Source organism: Eptatretus burgeri, chromosome 17 (genome assembly GCF_056783735.1).
Source record: "Eptatretus burgeri isolate ZD-2024b chromosome 17, Ebu_testis_v1, whole genome shotgun sequence".
In the NCBI taxonomy this organism is placed as follows: domain Eukaryota; kingdom Metazoa; phylum Chordata; class Myxini; order Myxiniformes; family Myxinidae; genus Eptatretus; species Eptatretus burgeri.
Genome location: NC_140977.1, coordinates 32,292,394 through 32,305,439, shown reverse-complemented (window position 1 = coordinate 32,305,439; position 13,046 = coordinate 32,292,394). Strand labels below are relative to the sequence as shown.

At 43.2% G+C, this 13,046-nt stretch overlaps 2 protein-coding genes across 5 annotated transcripts in view; one reads left to right on the top strand and one right to left on the bottom strand.

Moving 5' to 3' along the window:
• The window catches only part of GLIS2 (GLIS family zinc finger 2), a 141,438-nt gene extending 135,966 nt beyond the window's left edge, over positions 1-5,472 (top strand). For all 4 annotated transcript variants that reach the window (XM_085861364.1, XM_085861361.1, XM_085861362.1 and 1 more), the window contains one exon: positions 2,083-5,472. In XM_085861364.1, the coding sequence (XP_085717490.1) occupies positions 2,083-2,750 (668 nt within the window). In that variant the 3' untranslated portion in view covers positions 2,751-5,472. The remainder of the gene's footprint in view (positions 1-2,082) is intronic.
• Positions 5,473-8,283: 2,811 nt separating this feature from the next.
• Positions 8,284-13,031, bottom strand: PAM16 (presequence translocase associated motor 16). Its single transcript, XM_085861367.1, has 5 exons — positions 12,894-13,031; positions 11,127-11,211; positions 10,643-10,785; positions 8,865-8,930; positions 8,284-8,633 (listed from the first exon to the last, which is right to left on the bottom strand). Exons 1-5 carry the CDS (start codon positions 12,894-12,896, stop codon positions 8,556-8,558), a joined length of 375 nt encoding a protein of 124 aa, XP_085717493.1. The 5' UTR covers positions 12,897-13,031; the 3' UTR covers positions 8,284-8,555.
• Between the last annotated feature and the right edge of the window lie 15 nt (positions 13,032-13,046).

The window sequence follows — 13,046 nt, the reverse complement described above, 5'->3', positions numbered from 1 at the left end:
GTGTTGTTTCATCCGATCAGCCAATCTTAGTGTTGTGCGGTCCACGTACCGAGCTTCACATCGGCACTTAAACTCATAAATAACATTGCTGGTTTGTGAGGTGAGTAGCACATCCTTGTTGACTGATGTCAACAAACGGCGAGAAGTAAAGATTACTCGGCGTTGCACAGCCAGAAACGTGTTGGACACAATAAGTTTGATTTGTACTTCAAACCTTCGTGATGATTGCCCTTTCCAGGGCATCTTGATATCGACTTCCAGACCAATCTTCCGATCTTTGTCGTGTTTAGAAACTTGTGCATGTACCTCTTAACTATATGTTCAGGATAACCATTCTCACCGAGTATATTCATGATTTTGTCCATTTCAGCAGGAAGATTACAAGGTGAACAAATCCTCTGTGCTCTGTTAACCAGGATATTGATCAAGGCAATTTTTTTTTCTCGTGGAGCTGTAGGAGTCCCAGCGAGTATACTGCCCTGTGAAAGTCGGCTTCCGATAGACGGATGTTGTGAAACCAAGGTTGGATCTGTCAACCAACACGTCCAAAAACGGGAACGTGTTTGACGATTCCAGCTCCGTGGTAAACTTCAGCGCTGGATGGAGAGTGTTGAGGTGAAGATGATGACCCGACGAATGGGCGTTCGGATTAATCGTGACGTCATTACAGTTGAACCAATCAGCATCTACCTTACTGAGACCTGCGTATAAAGCACGCACCTTCACTTCCTTCTTCACTTGCTGCGATTTTTACCCTGAAGAGAGCAGCACGAAAAGCTTCGCTCACTATTATGTCGTGTTTGTTTGTATCCATATTAAAATTCTGTGGTACCAAACATGTATGTATGTATGTATGTATGTATGTATGTATATATATATATATATATATATATATATATATATATATATATATATATACATACATACATACATACATACATACATACATACATACATACATACATACATATATAGAATACTGATATTGTGAAAACTTAAAAACGTCTATTTCGGACTATTGTGAGTGCTTTGTTTTTTTTGTCGCACTTTTAAATGCCACACACACACGCACACACACACGCACACACACACACACACACGCACACACACACGCACACACACACTTGTATGTTTTTTTTCCACGGTATTTATTTCCTTTCCTGAAAGCAAAATAATTCTAATGTAAGGAATCATAACTATTTTTACCCTCAATACACCGAAGGAGAGCGTATTGAGTTTGGGTCTGTTTGTTTGTTTGTCTGTCTTTGTTTGTTTGCACAGAACTTTTATGTTTTCTCCGCAACCGCTTGTCGGATTGAGACACAATTTTCACAATACGTGTGACTACTCATGTGGAATGTTTTAATGATAATTATGACATCATAGGTCACGTGGTGTGGTTGCCATTTTGGATTGAAGAAAAAAATAAATAATGTTTTCTCTGAAACTGCTTTATCAATCGATGTGAAACTTCAAATTTATGATTCAGTAGTGAAGGGGAATACATATTTTAAATTTCAACTTGATCAGACACATGGTTTGACAGCCATAATTATTTAATTTCTTGATATGTGTTTGTTTTTTATTATTATTATTATTTATTTTTTTTTTTTTAATAATGCTCACTTGGCTCTTCCTGGATGGGTTTGAGGGTAGAGGAGTAGCAGCTGAAATGTGAATCCTATCCAGGTTCCTCCTGATGACTTCATCTTTACTTTTTGCTTGTTTGGTTCCTTCTGATTACTCCAATGTAGGACTGTACCTGTTTGTTCTTCCATTTGATTTGAATTGAATTTATTTTAAACCCATTCCAAATTCAATTGAATCATGAATAATAATTTTTTTTTAATGTCATGGGTCAGGGTCAGGTGTCCAATCAAAGTGATGTTGCATCAAAGCGGGATGTCTTGGTATCTGGTCATAACTGCTAGCAGTTGTAAAGTGGCAGTTCCCATTACATCTCTGATAAATTACGTAACTCATCAATACATAAATGCAACACAAAATACACCACACAAAAGAAGTCCCGGGGAGGGTCTGCAATCTCTGATTGCTCTTTTTCTTGTTGACATTTTATTGCAGGTGAAAAGCCTTACGCTTGCCCATACCAGGGCTGCAACAAACGGTACTCCAACTCGAGTGACCGCTTCAAACACACACGCACACACTACGTGGATAAACCATACTGCTGCCGCATGCCGGGTTGTCTCAAACGCTACACGGACCCAAGCTCACTGCGCAAGCACGTCAAAGCACATGGGCATCAGGTGTCTACAGAACTGCGCTCTGTACAGAGTCCCTCTGAGACCAGTACCCCTCTCGACCTCAGCGTAGGGCCGGGTGGCAGCAACGAAGGACGACATCATTCCCTACTTGCCCCACTGGACTTGAGCAAAGCAGCATTCTTAGCTGCTGCTCTAGCACCCGCCGCCTCTTTGCTTTGTGGCTTGCCCTTTCCGCCTCATGCCACCAGCCTGCTGCAGTCTTCGAGATTTCTCGGACAATCAATTCCAGGACACCTTCCAACGGGACCACTGGGCCTCGCCACATCACCGATCGCCCTAAGCATGTTGCCGCATGCCCTGCCACCAGCCTTGCCTTCTATAGACTCGGTGCCTGAAGCAGGTCGAGCTTGCGGAAGCGCAGCGGAGCCAGGTGGTTTTGTTCAGCCAGATGGACCTACACCAGCATGGCTGGTTGTCTCACCAGCCTCTTTACTTATGAGAGCTGCATCCATGCAAATTAACTGAGACCGTAGGCATTCCTAAAATCTTGTGCTGTCTTAAAGCTTACCAGAAAGTACCACAAAAGGAGTGACGATTTAAAAGGTCTGAAATGGTATGCAGTATCTCCAATAATTTGTTCTGGGATGACGTAACAGTCCACATTACAACTAGTTATCAAATTTGAAAAGAAAATGGCTGGAGGAATTGACTCTGGATATTTCTATACAGAAAAGGTCAACAAATGAGCAAGCTCTTCTGTCCCCCTTCCCCAACCCCATCCCCCTCCCTCTCCCTCTCTCTCTCCCCACCTGCAGCAATCATATTCCAACATAGACTTTAACAAGGAATCATCAGAAAACCTCCAGACGGTCCTCACACAGATGAATTTTCTCTTCTAGTTTGGAGTCGATTTACTATTGGCAGAGTTGTATAAAAAGTCTTCGCACTTTTACACTAAATTTTGTTGCAGGAACAGATGATATAGCACTCTAAACAAAAGTCCAACAGAAGGTCAAACGGTCAGCTGCATCAGATGACCACTTGACAAGTGTAACCGCTTTTGATTTTTACCTTGAACTACGTTTTTGGATTTTTTTTCATGTCAGCCTGCTGATAGTCTCTCAGGTTAAAAACCTTCAAATGATGGCCATCAGATAGCTGTTTCATAGGCCTTAAGAGCTGTAGTTGCTGGATTCTAAATATTGGTAACAAGGTGAATGAGGAATTGCTTGAGGCCTTGCATTAATTATGGAGTTTTAAAGGACAGTCTTGCATTGACAAGCTCTTGAGTTCCTCCAGGCTTGGCTTTGCGATTATATTAGATTCCTGAGGAAACCACTTCATTATCGAAATGTTTTTACTGTCACATGAAACAGCGGAATAATAGCAAGATAGGTTTTTAATCAACTGATGGCTGACAAAGATGTGCTAACCGCAGTGGGAAGGAGGCTAATGCTACGGTTTAGGCATTAACCCTTTGTTGGAGCAAGAGGGCCTTCCTCTTTCTCCGACAAAGGACGTTCACCCGAATCGTCAGCATCTATTTGCTTCCCACGGCAGTCAAAACATCCCGGTCAACATTCGGTTGATGAAACTTATTGTTCAAATTGTCCACCAATGCAGACCGACAATCTCCTTGACGAAGTCTAGTATTCCCCCAACTTAATAGTTCGGACTGCGGTATTGAAAGTTTGGATTCTAATCTCCTTGAAACTATGCCAATATCAAATTTCCCATGACATCTTTGTAATGTCAATTAAAATCCCACCTGCCTCACTAATTACTGTCAGGGAAGAGATAATCTGCCAGCTGAGTTGCTATGTCACACCTGCTTTTGCAGCAGAGCATGTCGGTCAGAGGGAAAAATGTATGATATACAGTATATCAAATGAGGTCTTTACCACATAATCATGCACTCCCTCCCGAAGCCTGAGTCATTCTTTACAATAACTTCTCATGAGATGTGGATCAGGTTCCCATCAGATTTCAAGAGAAACTACGATGGCACTAGGTAGAGAGCATACCTCTGTCAGGGATGAACAGTTTACGTTTTGTATCCCATTGATAGGCCAGATCTGGATCCGGACATGAACCAAAATCTAATCGGCTTATTCTCATCACCTAACCAACTCATCCACCAAGTCTTGTCAATTTTTGAGATGATATGTTGTACGTAGTTTTTGGTCCTATCACTCAATGGAGAAGAATCACTTTAAAAATTCTCGTATCTGGATCCGGATCTTCAACAAAATCTAATCAATTCGTCCTTGTCACACTTCCAACCTGTCCACCAAGTTTCATCTGAATCCATCCATAACATTTTGATATATCCTGTTCACAAACAGACAGACACGGGTGAAAACATGACCTCCGTCCACCTTCGGTGGCAGAGGCAATAACTTGAACTGCAGTACCATATTCCTCAAGAGATGCAGAAGCAACGAAAGCCGACGTGACACTTGGCACGGGTGAAGGTGAAAACTTTCTGTGCAACCCAGGATTTTCCACACTACTAAAAATAGGAGTCTTCTTGAGCACAGTGAGGTCCAACTTGCACTGCGAATCGATTGCATGGTGTTGCCAAATCCGTGCAGCTTTCATTATGGTCAGCAGCAAAGTGGGAAACCTCTAGTTTATTAAACACTTATTTTTCAAACATAAAAAGGTAAAAATCGATCTTTTTTTTTTAAGGAATATCACATTGCAATACTGCTCATCAAGTAGTGTAGAATAATCCACCGGCCATCACATTTTTCCCGACATCCATGATGACCCAAACGCTGCAACAGCCACCGAGCTTCTCCACGGCACGAGCTGCATCATTAATAACAATAATTCAAAATTCATCAATTATTTCAGGCGTATGACATTGCAAGCGCACTCAATCCCCATCGTTGCATTTATTATTTTTTTTCTTTAATGCATTCTCTCCTGGAAAGTTGCAAATCCAAATTGTTTTGATCACATGGTAACTCTCAGGACTCCAATCTTATCACACTATCATGGATTCAATCTTCGACAAGAGCTTGCACAAATAATTTTCAAATCCATTCGTTCTTGCAGATTTCAAAACACGTTTCTTTTTTTTATCCACTTGCACAAGACTTCGTTGAACATTCTCCCCTAATTGCGGCAGCTAAGGTTTTGTGACGATTCAACGTTCTGTGCAATTTTTACCCATCACGTTAAAACCTTGTTGTGCATTTGTAAGGCCTCGGAGGATGCAAAAATAAATAAATGCACCTGACATTCCACTCTTTCGACAAACATTTTTTTTTAATGAAGGGCCTCATTGAGGCTTCCGAAATGGAAATATTCATGACATCGTTTTAAATGCAACATTGAATGCTTTCCTCAACACGTAAATGGCAGTTATTTGAAGGAATCTCCTCAATTCTAAAACCAGAAGCTAGGCCAAGCAATCCTCTTGCCCGACTGGAAGTGAAAACGCTTGATGATCCCTGTCGGTGAAAATCTTCTGCAGTGGAACACATCATCGAAGACCAGACCATCGTGACTTCAAAATCATCCAGCGGCAAGTTTTCATTTGTCGCGTTTAGACTCATCAAAATCACTTGCCGATTCTAAACAAGCAAGATCGTTCCTCCAAACCTGCCGGATTGTCCTGATTTGTGCTTCTGTAAATGGGAAACGTGGAGCTTCGATGGAACCCGATTTCAAGAGTAATATCGGCCTCAACTAGTTCCGAATTCGCTCATGGACGTGGGGTAATTTCTGTGGCAGCAGGTGCAGATCTCACACACCACTGTGCAGCCCAACACGCCATGCTGTGCTTTCTTAAACAATTGCGACTATACAATACCGTAATACATACAGCTGATGTCTTTCATTTTGACATCATGTGGTTAAAGTGATATTCTGCAAACATGCATCCACCAAACCCAGCTTGTGTCTGCCATATCACAGCGATTCCATGCACCGATTCAATCATCCACATCGCTGCGCCTGCAGAATGCATTTGGTTGGACTGGCAGGTACTGACAACCTTCATTGCTGCCTTCAAGCCCGACTCGTCAACGACACGTATCGGTCACTCTGGGCGGTGGTGAAACATTTGGTGGTACATCGTCCATTGCTTAACTACCACGAGCATCTGCAAACTACAGTGCACATACTACACCCATCATGCAAGTCATAAAAATTTCAACATATTTCAGCAACAGTGGTTTCCTGTTAGTGCACAGCTTTAGATTTTTAAATCGAAGAATTCATCCTGAATGACGCACTTGGGTTGTATGTTTGGATGTGCTTACTGCACGTTGTGCTTGTGGAAGAACATTCTGCCACACCGCATGGAGTTCCCACAAGTCACTCAAAAGAATGGTCCCTCGTTGTAGTCCATCGATATCCCTTCGTCTCTACCGGGTTTCGAACCTGCTTGGGGCTTTTCTGTGGGTTGGCAAGTCTTCGTGAGACAAACCCAACAGTGCATCAAAGACTCAGGCCAACTGTCGCTGTTTATATGCATATAACATGGGCCTCTAGCTCAGCCTCCGTGAAAATTGTCCCAATAAGAAGCACAGGCACAATAATTGGACCAAGGTATAACTGATCTAAATGTCAGTCGATAACGGGGGTAAAAGTAGTCGATGTTAACCTGCGTTTTAAGTTTTACCCTCACGAGAGCCGAGCATGCAACAGGTTCACCTGCATGCCTCGAAAGCATTTCACTTGCAGCACAAGATCCTTTTATCGAATGGCAGCAGGAAGTTGTCTCCACCATTATTTATTTTTTTCTTTATATCGTGTGATCCAACTAATTGCCTAGCCTTAAGTTTGGCCCGGTGCTTTAGCGACAAATGATTACAGACGCTGGCTTTTGCTGCCCCCTTGTGCACGCAACGATGGTGGGATCAGCCATTGTATAGTTTGGTAGCCACATGCTAACCTGGCACAGATGTCTATGCTGGAAAGAAACAAGTTGCCGAATGACAAAGCTTGACTTTTCTCGCTGAAGCAATTTATGCTTGTTCACCAGGCTTGCAACTTTTATTATTTTACCAAGTCTGCACATACAATATGTAGTGAAATCATCTTGATAAGATGTTACATCCTTTTATTTATAACAAAGCAGCTGATTGCATGCTGGTGCATTCTTTTAAATCCTCACAAATACAATTGAGTGGAGTTGTTAGCCCACTTTTCTCTCGGGGGGGGGGGGGGTGGGTGTTCACATCCATGTGCAATTGTGAGATGGGAAATAAACAGGAATGCTTTAGAGAGGGGGGATGGGATGTTGGCAAGACATCAGATCACAGAAGGGATGTCAGAAATGCCATCATTTTTACATCCTTAATATACAAGTGGCCCCTCATCGGAAAGTTTTTAAAAGTATCGAGTTGGTTGGAACCCCTTTTGGTCGTTGACTCAGACCATCACAACAACCGGATGATCGTTACAAATTCGTTTTATTTTTGAGATTCTGCGATTGAAAATTATATTTGTCATACAGCATACATTGCATGCCTGGCCTTCTGTTTGCATTGTATTGTGAGCACTTTATTTTAAAAAAAAAAAGAAAAGGTTTTGGGACCACTTTCCGATCCATAGTGCGGTGATGGTACTTCACAGTAAATGCATGTTTTAAAGCTTTATGCAATTTTTATTTTCAAAGTTTGTACGGAGACAATCGAAGCCAGCCATTAGTCTAGGATCCACCGATCGCTCCATATAAAGCCAGTGCTCTCATGGCTCGATTCAGGAGTTAACTTGGGTACAAATAATATCCTCAGAAGACTACAGGACAGACGGTCCAAGTGCCAATGGAAAAACAAAGGGCTTGACCCGCATGTTAGAAATCGGTACATCCATTAAGGATTCCGTGAGTGACTGTCTCCGGTGCTGAGGATACAAAAAAAAAGTGCCTTTAAGTATTCAACTGTTCTTAATCCATGACTGCAAGTTCCTGAAGGAACGTGGACTTAGTTACTTAGCAATGACCAGTTTGCTCGGTGCAAACCATTGTATTCGATGTGGTACCAATGGCATCAGCTCAACTATTAAATAAACCAATGTGATGCACTCATGATCTCCGGTGTGAATGTCTCGCATCGTTTATTTGACAACTTCAATAATCTACCGGTATTTACCTTCAGGAGGAAACAAAAATCATATTTATAGCGGGACAATATTGATATCAATTATTTTCCCAGTGCATTCCATACATTTTCACCAAACTATTTACAAAGTTTTAAAATTAACAGTTCAAGAGCTTTCTTGGATTCCGCAGCTTGCCCTTTGCGGGAAGCATCGCAGTGGATGCATGTTCGAAGGTTCATTTTCTCCGCAACTTCACACAACAGAGAAGGATCAGTTGACATCCTTGCTGGATTTCTCTGCTTCGTCGATCCTCACCTCTTCATCAAGACGTTCCTTCGCTCGAACAATCTGTCCACATAAGCCAGCATTACACAGGGAAAGGGGCGAGTAAAACTACACCGAGAAAGAGCAATGTCAGTGCTTTGAACTTTTAACCCGTTTCATCTCCACTCAAGTTAACAGTGGGAAATGAAGCATTTCGCAATTATCATCGCATTAAACACACCTGGATTTTCAACAAACTTATTAGCAAAAGCAACCAAATGCATCATCAAATAAGAGATCCTCCAGCATACTTACCTTAGACTGCAGGTAAAACGACCCACCAACAGACTTGTCATTCACTTTGAACAAATGTTCGTAGTTCTGCAAAAGGTATGCACAGTGTAAATAGTTAAAATAAATGAGTTCATAGAACACCTTAGTCTTGAGAAACAAGGACATGGTTGGGGTCTGCGAACAACAAATTTGATTGGGTGAGACGATGTGAAATGCCGTTATGTCTTGTCCATGTACTGCCAAATGAAAGTTTTGTTTTTTTTTGAAGTGCCAAGAAAGTGATTTGCATTCAACAGTGCTCAAGTATATAATTACATTCATCACACCATTTGAAAGCCTTTATCCCTGAGCAGGGGTCAGCTTTTTGCAGGCTCCAATCATGGTACCCTTTCTTGTGGCAATGTTTTTATGGCCGGATGCCCTTCCTGATGCCAACCCTATCGTCGCCTTTGACTCTGTAGGGATAATTACCAGTATACTGGTGCTCATTTCGCTGACTTTCGTAAGGATGACAGGCTGAGTCAACCTCGCTGATGCCAACTCAGCGGCAAGCGGGGCTAGAACTCAGGACCCCAAGGATCCCAAGCCACAGTGTTAACCACTGAGCCACACCAGGCTCATAAGTAAATATTTAAATTGATAAAACATAAAGATTTAAAAGGTTGTAGAAAAAAAAAAACTTTTCCAGTTTACTGTCGTTGATGCAGTGTCTTTTACACAACCTCATTTAACAAATTGCATTAGATCTTTGTACCTGTTGTTTGTGTGGATGACATTAAAAACAGTAATTTTCCTGTTTGAAATGATTTTCAATTTTGTTTGACTGCCAGACAGGGAGACAGAGGAATGACAAAAAAAAAAAAATCTCACTCCTCTGTGCGCATTTGTGATCAGGACAGATTCAAAGATAAAGTACTGCTAAACTGCAGGTTCGTTTTCCGATTAATGTTCAAAATATAACATTCAATTGAAATAAAGTTGTTCCTTGATCATAAACTAACGTTTCCAATCCAAATTGGCTCCAAGGTACAAACATTTCATCCCTGCAGAAAGCATAGGGCTAGTGCTTGCCGTTCTGAACTTGATTACATAGAGACAGAGGGATAACAGGATAGACCATCTGCACTCGCCTTCGACCTGTCGAGCTTGGATTCAAATCTCGACCCAGCTATAAACTGGGTTTGTACCTCCCAGATTCACCCTGGTGTTCCGCGTGCGGGGCGATGCACAAATGGATATACCGTCCATTGGAAGGACATTAAACCAGAGGACTCGTCAGTGAAAACTCGCCGGTCGTTCATTGGTGGATGCTAAATGCCCTTCACGAAGAGGAGGCAAGTTATCACTAGCACGCTGAACAAATTAATAATTCTTACCCAAATCGCCTTCGGTCGAACATCACGCCTGGCCACGAGGTTTGCAAAACCTGGGCCAAAAACCCAACCATGGCCAACCCCAGAAGAAGATGGCAATAGAGATGTACAGATAACAGGATACACCATGAAGACAAATTTGAATGGTCACCACAAAGTTCAATATCATTAATGCAAGGTAATTGACATTATTTTTGTTTCCCCACAAACCAATTACTTTTTTTTTTTGTTCGGTTGTTTGTTTGTTTTGTCGATCTCAAACCCATCCCAACTCAAAAAGCATTTCCAAGTGCTCACTGAAATGCGTGATCGGGTTCACATTCGCAGATCCCGGATATGACCAAATGAAGTGGGATTCCAAATTGGTCTTGTAATGGACTGATGCAAACCTGCTTACAGAAACGAAACTTAGCAAATGGGACTCACCTTGTGGATATCGACTGGGTCCATCGAGGTCACATTGAGTATTTGTTTGGCTTCCTGGAGACTCATTCCAGCCAAGCTGCTCGCGGCCGCAGATTCCTGGGCAGCCCGACCTGTACCCCTGGCTTGCGCTGCCGCCTGGCTTGCTAGACACAACACAGTAAAGCATCCTACAGTCAGAGCTTGCAGGAAACTGCAGGATAAAGACACGAGTAGGCATCAGCGCACCACAAATGGGATTTGAACCTGATGCCGAGCTTCACGAGCCATTGGTTGAGATGGGGACGTGATTCTGGCAAACACAAAGTTTCATTCTTTCTTGGAAAGGTTTGCAAACGTTAACAGCATTGTGAACACGGTGGTGACAAGGCTGGGGGGGGCATGCTGCAGTGCATTCTGGGATTTATGTGCGTGTAGGAAGCGTGGCACAAGTGAGTGGCATGAACAAAATTAAATCAAAGGTGGGGAAGGGGGCATCACGACTTACCTGCAAACTCTTGACGCACAGCCCTTGTGAAGGCACGGGTCACTACCTGTGCTCCGAGCACAATGACCTGGACCAAGTACTTGGCCTACACAACACAAAATTGCAACATCACCAGGGAATCTAATGAGTTGTTGATGTAATCATCATCATGAGTCGTAAAAACCTCAATAGTGGAACGTGTACCTGCATCGAGCAAGCAAGCAATCCCATCGCCACCCCCACACTACAAACTTCCATTCCAACTATAAAACAAAACCATAATGGAGGGAAATCGGTCTAAAAATCCAGAACAGAGTTAGACTATTCGGGTTCATCGATTAGGTACATGAACGTGGTGACATACACAACATCCGCTTCCTCTCCACCCCCGTCATTACCTCGTCCCTCATCCCTATGCACTCCCATAACCTCCTTGATCTCTTCACTCATCCTTTAAATAAAAAAATTAAAAAATAATGTTTTCACGAATCGGCTGGCCAGGCCTGACGTTCAACTAAGGTTAGGGCAGGAAGTTCGTAATTTGTTCAGGATACCGGCGATAGCACGCCGACTCTTCACGGACACCGTGGGATCTTTAACGCCGATAGATGTGACGCCCAGTTTGTCGTCCATCCGAGGGACGGCACACACATTGATGAACCACCCTTCCTGTGAAACACCGGGATGACAGATTAGCCGGGTTGGGATTCGAACCCAGGCGAGACGGCTTCGAGGTGAGTGTGCACACCTCTAGGACCAAGGCCATCTTGTGAGCACCCTCTCTGCATACGTAACTAGAATGGGCACTCGGAAGAGCGCATACCTTCGCCTCCGCTACTTTTTGTTCTTAGCATGAGAGTGGGGGGAACAGAACAGTGAACATTTTGGTGTTGGTTTCATGCAAATCGGTTTTGATTTGTTTGACCGTGTTATGACAAATACCGCATATTTTGAAAGGTCGTGACCCCACTGACCTTTGACCCCCAACCGCTAACAAGGGTAATGACGTAATTGTGTCATGTCGCCCATCACAAGATTTGGCAATGAATTCTGAACGTTTTGGCATCGGTTGCATACCAATTAGATCAAAATTGACCGCGCCATGGTAAAAATACGAATTTGACCTTTCCGTGACCTTGACCTTTGACCCAATCGTTCCCAAAATCGAATCAAATGTTCCTTGGATAATAACCCATCATCCCACCAAATTTCAAGCGATTTGGTTTAATACGTTCTGAGTTATGCGAATAACACACACACACACACACACACACACACACACACACACACACACACACACACACACACACACACACACACACACACACACACACACACACACACACACACACACACACACTCACAAATAAATAAATACACAGCGACCAATACATAACTTTTCGCAGAATGCGAACGTAATAAGTACGTAATCCTTTACTCATTGTGACGTCACAGTATGTCGGGAACACAACCGACCAGATTAGGCCTCCAAAGTGAACCGTGGCCGCGTAAAGCTCCGAGAGCTCACGGGTCGGTTCGAGTTATCCACTCACCGAGCGAGCCGTGCCAAGTTGACGAAGAAACGCACACTTTTGACACCGCACGACCTGCACCACTCAGAACCACAACCCGTGAGCTCTCGGCACGTGTCGAACCACGCGCATGGACATGACTACCGTACTGTACCACAACCACACGGCCAGCACGCACCACTCCCTACAGAGACCGTGACGAACGTAGCATCTCACGATCGGAGTGTAAATGGACCATCATGGATCTTCATCATACCATTGGTCCAGCCCACGGAGCGCGCCGATCCAGCTTCGGTCGCGGCCGAGACGTAAAGGAGACGTAAAAGGGACGTAAAGGAGACGTAAAAGGGACGTAAAGGAGACGTAAAGTACAAACCGGAAGCTCTCCTCTGACGTCACTGTATCCTCT